The sequence below is a fragment of the Hemibagrus wyckioides genome, linkage group LG16 (genome assembly GCF_019097595.1).
Source record: "Hemibagrus wyckioides isolate EC202008001 linkage group LG16, SWU_Hwy_1.0, whole genome shotgun sequence".
Taxonomy (NCBI): Eukaryota; Metazoa; Chordata; class Actinopteri; order Siluriformes; family Bagridae; genus Hemibagrus; species Hemibagrus wyckioides.
The window spans coordinates 16,848,443-16,855,601 of NC_080725.1; the positions used below are offsets into that span (position 1 = coordinate 16,848,443).

The 7,159-nt window shown below is 38.1% G+C and overlaps 1 protein-coding gene across 1 annotated transcript in view; it reads right to left on the bottom strand.

Annotated features, from left to right (window-relative positions):
* The window catches only part of musk (muscle, skeletal, receptor tyrosine kinase), a 28,628-nt gene extending 21,863 nt beyond the window's left edge, over positions 1 to 6,765 (bottom strand). The window contains exons 1-5 of the mRNA XM_058412331.1: positions 6,514 to 6,765; positions 2,621 to 2,747; positions 2,387 to 2,538; positions 533 to 660; positions 285 to 426 (exon numbers count right to left, since the gene is read on the bottom strand). Of these exons, the coding sequence (XP_058268314.1) occupies positions 285 to 426; positions 533 to 660; positions 2,387 to 2,538; positions 2,621 to 2,747; positions 6,514 to 6,634 (670 nt within the window). The 5' untranslated portion in view covers positions 6,635 to 6,765. The remainder of the gene's footprint in view (positions 1 to 284; positions 427 to 532; positions 661 to 2,386; positions 2,539 to 2,620; positions 2,748 to 6,513) is intronic.
* Positions 6,766 to 7,159: the final 394 nt, after the last annotated feature.

The window sequence follows — 7,159 nt, forward strand, 5'->3', positions numbered from 1 at the left end:
GGTTCAATTACAGTGTTTCCGAACTCCAAAATGATTTCTTCCTAAGACGGCATCATTATATTTATCTAACCGAATGTTTTAATACTTAACTATGACCATTATTAATGTTTTTTCCTAGAATATGCTTCAATAAGCTTTATTGTTTCCTGGATCAGTACATGTATTAATTCATCATTAAGCATTAGACATTTGCTAATAAATGCTTTTTTGTAGGTATTATAGTACAGTGTTACTGAATTGGTGAGACACATAAATATACAGTACTGTATATCAGTGATTTTCACCTTGTACTTCGATGGTGACTGGTTTTGAATAAGCAATCCCAAAACTGTTCCTAGCCACACATCGGTACTGTCCTGCATCCTCTTTCCTGATATTGTGAATTTTTAAGGCACCAATGTCCAAAATCGATATTCGGCTGTCAACCTGAAAGTCAGACCAAAAATAATACGCCAACAGGTAAGAAACTTTTTCTTTAACATTATTATTTTGTATGTGTATAAACACACACACACATAGTACACACTCTTACCTTTATCAAATCATCACCTTTAAGCCAGGAAACCTCTGGCTTGGGATATCCTAATGATACACATGGCAACACTGCCTTGGACTCCAGTAGTAACGTCACGTTTGTTGGATGTCTCTTAATCTGGGGCTCTGAAAAGTAACAGTGCGTCATTTTATTGTATATTGTACGGATTTGACTATTGCGTTAGCTTGGATCCTCACAAAAATTAGAAAGAAAAAAAAGCAAACAGTTCAGACGAACATTATGGATGCTTCTGTTTAACGTATTGCAGGAAAACTACGGGTGTCTCACACTTTATACAGCTGTCTTTGTGATAAAGTAAAACATTTCAGAAAGAGAGAGCGGGATTTTACCTGTACACTCATAAGTGCAGCAGCCAATGAGCGAGGGGGGGGGACCTGGGGCAACAACCCCTTTATGTCCCCACAATAATACATCATCATTACAATATGCAATTCATTCCAATTGGGGGTGATTTTTCAAGCTGGCTTCGTCTCTTTATGCCAAGCTTTTGTTAATATTTTCAACAGAATATAAGAAATATAATACAAAAAGTTCGAGATTAATATTAGACAAAAAGTTCAAGATCAATATTAGACTTATATTTAAATTTAAGCTTAGAAATTAAGCTCTACCAGAGAATATTTGAGTGTTTGCAAAGTTGCAAAATCGATTAGCTGTTGTAACTCTCTAAAATGTTAACTTTATTTTTTTTTTTATAAATAATTTATTTAAGCGGTCAATCTAATAAAACACGCATTTAATCATTCAAGACATGTGTTAACCCCTCTCAGGCCACAAACTAAAATTTTATAAGATTTCTTTAGCAGAGAATGCACAAAATGGGGTTAACTAGCATCAATACTAAAGTCCTGAAGATGCCATGTTTGTCAGGAACAGCTGGACAGTTCCCTGCCAGGCCCAGAGAGGGCGCTGGCAGGTGAACCTTGGAAGCCTGCTTCTTTGTGTGTCTTTTGTTACGCCCTTCCTATTGTCCCTATCCTGATTGTGTCACCTGTATTCCATTAGCCCTAATGTCTACCCCTATAAATAGGGATCCTTGTGTTTGTGTCCTGGTCCATGATTGTTATCTGCACCGTGGTTTCTGTTGGGGTTTTGTTTGCTAGGTTCCATGTCCAAGCTAAGGTCTAGGTTTTGTTTTGTTTAGTTAACCACGCCATGTCTAGTGTTACGTTTGTTTCCCTATGTCGCGTCTTAAATGTAATAAAAGCAGTGCTTCGCTGAATCCTGCGCATGGGTCTCATTACACCGTGTGCTGGCGTGCGCACACACACCACGGGCGTCTGGGATCGAGCCCCGCATAGGGCGGGGGTCCCAGACGTTACAATGTTTTTGTTGTGTAAAACAAATGGAAGATAAATCATGCCACCTTCAGTGTGAAATTGCAGCCTAAATATTAAAGTGAAAAACATTTTTTAAAAAATCATTTTAGGGGAAAAAATAAAAAAGGGAAAAACATTTATATCGGCACAACCTGGATTGAAAAACACTCTCATACATGTCTCTATTTGAGACTTGGGTGATGTAGCTGAGGTTGAGGAAATGTCAGAGCCAGAATTCACACATAATGCTGACAGTGTTGTTCACAACGGAAAGATTCTTACTGCCCATTAGTAAGCGCACACTAAGCAAATAAATTAGCCAAACAGGTGGCGTTAATGTGAGCACTCTGTGCAGAAGGTGATGACTTTTATTCTGAAATCATATAGCAGGAGAGCATCTGGTTTCTGAAGCTCATGTTTGGAGACAGGGAAAGATCTTTCCACATTTCAAATCTTATTAGTCATATAGAAACCATATATAGAGTAAAAAAGTACACTGTAGACCACATACTCATCTTTAGCTGCAAAGCCCCACAGCTTTTTGCTGGTTCTCCGATCCCATTATCGGCGGTGCAACAATATTCTCCACTGTCTGTATCCTTCACATTGGGAATGATCAACATCTGGCCTTTTTCTTTAATAATGTATCGGGAGTCATAATGCCTGTAATAATGAGAAGATTTTATATGATGAGATAATAAAAGAGAGGTGTTAATTGATGGCAAATTATGGCAGACATACTAACCGTATAGGATAGTTATTTCGCACCCATGTTATATCTGCTAGAGGGTGTGAATCCACCTCACATATAAAAGTAGCATTATGATCCAGTAAGGCATCAACTGTCTCAAGTAAGGTGGTGATTTTAGGAGCTGGGGGAGAGAGAGAAAGAGAGAGAGAGAGAGAGAGAGAGAGAGAGATGGACGGATGGATAAAGATTAATTAGCATCATAAACTGCAGAAATAGCATTCTCAATCTGTTTATCCTTACTAGACCTGGGCCATGAAAGGCAACAGATCTCAATTGAGTCACACACACTGGCGCAACCTAAACAGTCAGTGAAGCAACGCTAGCTCAGTTCTTTGTCAATCAAGCTATGAAGGGAGGACACGTTTTCAAGAAATATGACCTTAAAAAGCAACAACACTTATGGTGGCTGTTGTGAAATGAAACTTTCAAAACAGCATAGTTTACATTCTGACTGCTGATCTTTGCAACACTGAAGACTAATAACCTCAAAAGGGGGTCTCAAGTGGAAAGAAAAGACATGTTGATAATTCCAGTGACAAGGTGGATATAGCGCTGCTAGCGTCACTTTAAGCCAGCATAAATAAAGTTAAACAGGAACTGCATTGTTTTGGGGAACAGGGAGTTTAATTGTCATGATTCATCAGTTGAGTCCTACGCTTTTAAAAGTGTTGTTTTTGGATGGCTTTTAGCTTCCTAAAATATTTGGAAAGTTTGCTGATTTAGCAATCTTAGTCCATGAAGCAAACACCAAGAGCACCAATGCACCTTTATCAAAAAAAACAGAAATCAGGAAAAGTTCCCTCGGAAAGACAACCAAAGAATGGTACCTTATTTTGTGCGTATGTACGTATGAACACGTTTTTAGCAGCTAGCCTATATACTAACTTAGTAGTAAGAAGGTATGAATTGACTAACAATTACAATTTTTGGAAACCAGCTGAGACTAATGACTATGTTTCAAAATATTCTAGATTATTTACAGTAATTTACAGCTGTATTTGGTCTCAGAATTTGTATGGGCCAAAAACAAACTGTAGTTTTAACGCATTTTACTTGCTTCGTGCTTAAATTAAAGGAACTGTGCTTTGATTTGCAAAACTTTTTGTGTTCTGTTTATATCTCCAGTGTGTCTTAGAGTTTAGATTGTAGATACCACAACCAGCAAATTAACAGATGGAGATGGATTCTGAATGGACACGGCCATGTATAGTGTCTTGTTTTTGGTGTTGTCCATCTGTCGTGGTTGGTCCTGAGGCTACATTGGCTACAATCTTGGTTTTGTCTCAGTCTCACCTTAGATGATATTGAACCCAACACTATTTAAAGGTATGTGGACACCTGACATCATACCTTCATGTCCTTTCTAAACATCTGATTCCAAAGTTGGTTGCTCTTCGTGCTGCTGTAACAGCCTCTGCTCTTCTGGGAAGGCTTTCCAGTCACAAACAGGGATTAGGAATGAGCTAAAAGAGTAATCTATAATGAAATGAACGTATGACACCAAGCATGTGATGTGCAAGCTATTTCCAGAATCAGCCTATGTTTTTCTAGATTGAAAATAGAGACAACAGGAGGAGACTCATTAAGAAAGACAGTGGAACAGGCCAGTTGTTCCCTGGAACAACCTGTCGTGTCCACATCCACGTCTGTTTTAGTCTGTGTAACTACAGTCTCTCAGAGTATATTGAAACAAGATCAAACTTCAGCAGGAATCATTTAGGCCTAATCAGGTATCAACTCGAACAAAGATGACTCCATCAGGAATCAATTATAATCAATATGACTTGACCAGGTCAACAACATAGAGTCCATCAGAAATGAATATGTAGTTTTTGGAACCAATATGGAATGAATGAATCATTTCCAATATGACAAACTAGGAATAAAGTTGACTCTAAATCAGAAGTAATCAAAAATAATCACTATGACTCCAACAGGAATCAAAATGACTCCATGAAGAACAGATATGACTCCTTCAGGAATCATTCAGAATCAAGCAAAATCTACATGAGTCATTGATGAATCAACAAGAATCAATTTGACTCCATAATGAATCAAAAGCAATCAACTACGACTCGATCAAGAATCATCTGGTACCAGTATGACTCTGAAAGGAATCAATAAAAATGATAATCTTTTTTTCAGGAAGCATAAGTAATTGTCCCTACAAAATTCAGATGTAGCTAACACCACAGTTGATTCGTTAGCCAATATAAATTACTGTCCAGATTTACTTTCTTTATGGTCAGTTTATTTCATCCACTTCTAGTCCCTGCACAGCATGTAAGTCAATCCCCCCGAAAGGTTCAGCCAGCAACTTGGTAATTTACACCATGACTCTGCAAACTCTGCTTGTTCCACACTCAGTTTTCTCACGTGGAAATATTAGCACTGGCTGACTGCTCTGTCTCGATCCTGGATCTGGAACACAACCTGGCAGTTCCTGATGTGAGAATCAGCGGATATGTCACCTCTTCTTCACACTGTTCCTGAACTTTAGAAGAAAAGACTCAGCCAAAGACTTACTTCACACAGTCCTGACTTGTCTGTGCACCATACCTAAACCTCTCTTCCAATTTTAAGGCATCTGCAATTTGTTTCGTATTGAAATGTACTGGACTATAAACCAAAGTACATGCCAGAAAGCAATCCTAGAGAACGCTCTCTCCAACATTCACAACATCATCACATCGTTTTTTCTGTAGTGACCTAGCTGTTCTTTTACTGTGGCCAAGATAGATGTCCTTGGCAGTAACGGTGATTTGACGGTTTTATTGGAAGTACTCCGACTGTAATATATCAGTCAATTGTCTATTCACTCTTCAGAACACTCGGTCAAAAACGTTTGGTCAGTATTCATAAGGTAATTTGTCAGACATCTTAAAAACAATTTTCCAATGATGACATGTAATGCTTAATAATTCTGACCTTATCAGATGTTCATTAATTGTCCAGTGAGTACACAATAATCAAACATTATTTGAGAGCAAGCGTTCTCAAAAGGGACCAGTTTTATTTGTACTAAATATCATAAAAATGACAAACACGCTCAGGGGATTTAATTAACGAAATATTTATATATAATATATTCTGTATTATTTGAACACCTACAATAATATTTGCTATTTGTTGAAACCAGAAAGCTTTTTCCATCAGCTATAACAAAATTTGAAAAAACCATGGACCCTCTGGCGATACTTCATTGAACCCCACTTTGAGAACCACAGCCTTAAAGGTCATTAAAATCCATATTCTTTATATAATTCTTAATTTTTGGGGGACTCTTCCTAGGGTTCTTGTAAAAAAATATTTGTGGTCCTGTCACATTTCTTGATTTCCTCATCCTGAAGTCCCAAAAATGGTCAAATATGACTTCAACTAATACCATAAACCTAAATGCATGGATTCAGATTTTCACCATCACTAGCCCAAGATATAGGACATATTTCTGAAACGCAGAAATGAATGAATTAAAAATGTCCTGTCACATATGCAGCCATTTTATGTAGCATTGTTACAAATATGTGAGTTATGTAAATACTTTACAGTAAACATGTAAAAGGGATTAAATATAAGCTCACTAATTTTATAATTGCCTGTTGCTATTATGCTCCACTAGATGTTATTCATAGTCACGAAATTATTATATCCACAGTAGCAGATTTATATTAAGGTGCAAATGCCGGGCAGGGTCATAACTTCAACACCCGGTGCTGGCTCCTTCTCCTACTGATCATGAGATAATCACAGTACACTTAAATGCTGAATTGGTAGAATTTCACTAATACACATTGCAATGTGGAACAACAATTGTGAAATGAATTCATTTAAGATATAAATCCCAGTCGCTGAGGATTTCAGCTGTAGCACAAAGCACACCGTCTCACCTCTCTGTACAGCGCTGATCAGGCTGAGATGCAGCAGCAGGAAGATCTGCAGCACTGGAATGTTCTCAAGAAGCTTCATAGTTAAAGAAAGCTGCGTTTCAAACCGGGTTCGACAAATCATCCGTCAGCTTCATGTTAAAATCCCTGCAGTTTGCCTTACACAGGACAGTTTTACACAGTGTGTGTGTACGAGGCCCGACCACCACGCTGTCTGTCAGTACTGTGCATGTATGGTTTACTGAAGCAGACGGACAGCAGCAGCTGCATGATGTCTGTGCAGAGATATGAGCAGCTCAGAGCTCAGAGGAACCCGGTGGAGACATAGAAATCTGCCTCAGGAAAGGCCAGAAAACTAGACTCAGTTACCTCACACATACTAAACACCTTACATAAACATTGTGTGTCTGTGCATTATATGGTGGCATTCTGTGAAACATACAAAAAAGAAAAAGCCTGCATGATGTTAGCCTGTAATAAGCAAAACACAGACCTGTGTGTGTTTTAGGAAAAATAATCAATTATAGGGTGGAGTGATGTGGTGTAATGGAACTCTAACCACCCTTTACTCGATTAACAGCATATCCAAAACGCTATTTCCTTCTTCTCATGCCACAGACATTTGCCATCACTTAACATTTCACTTAAC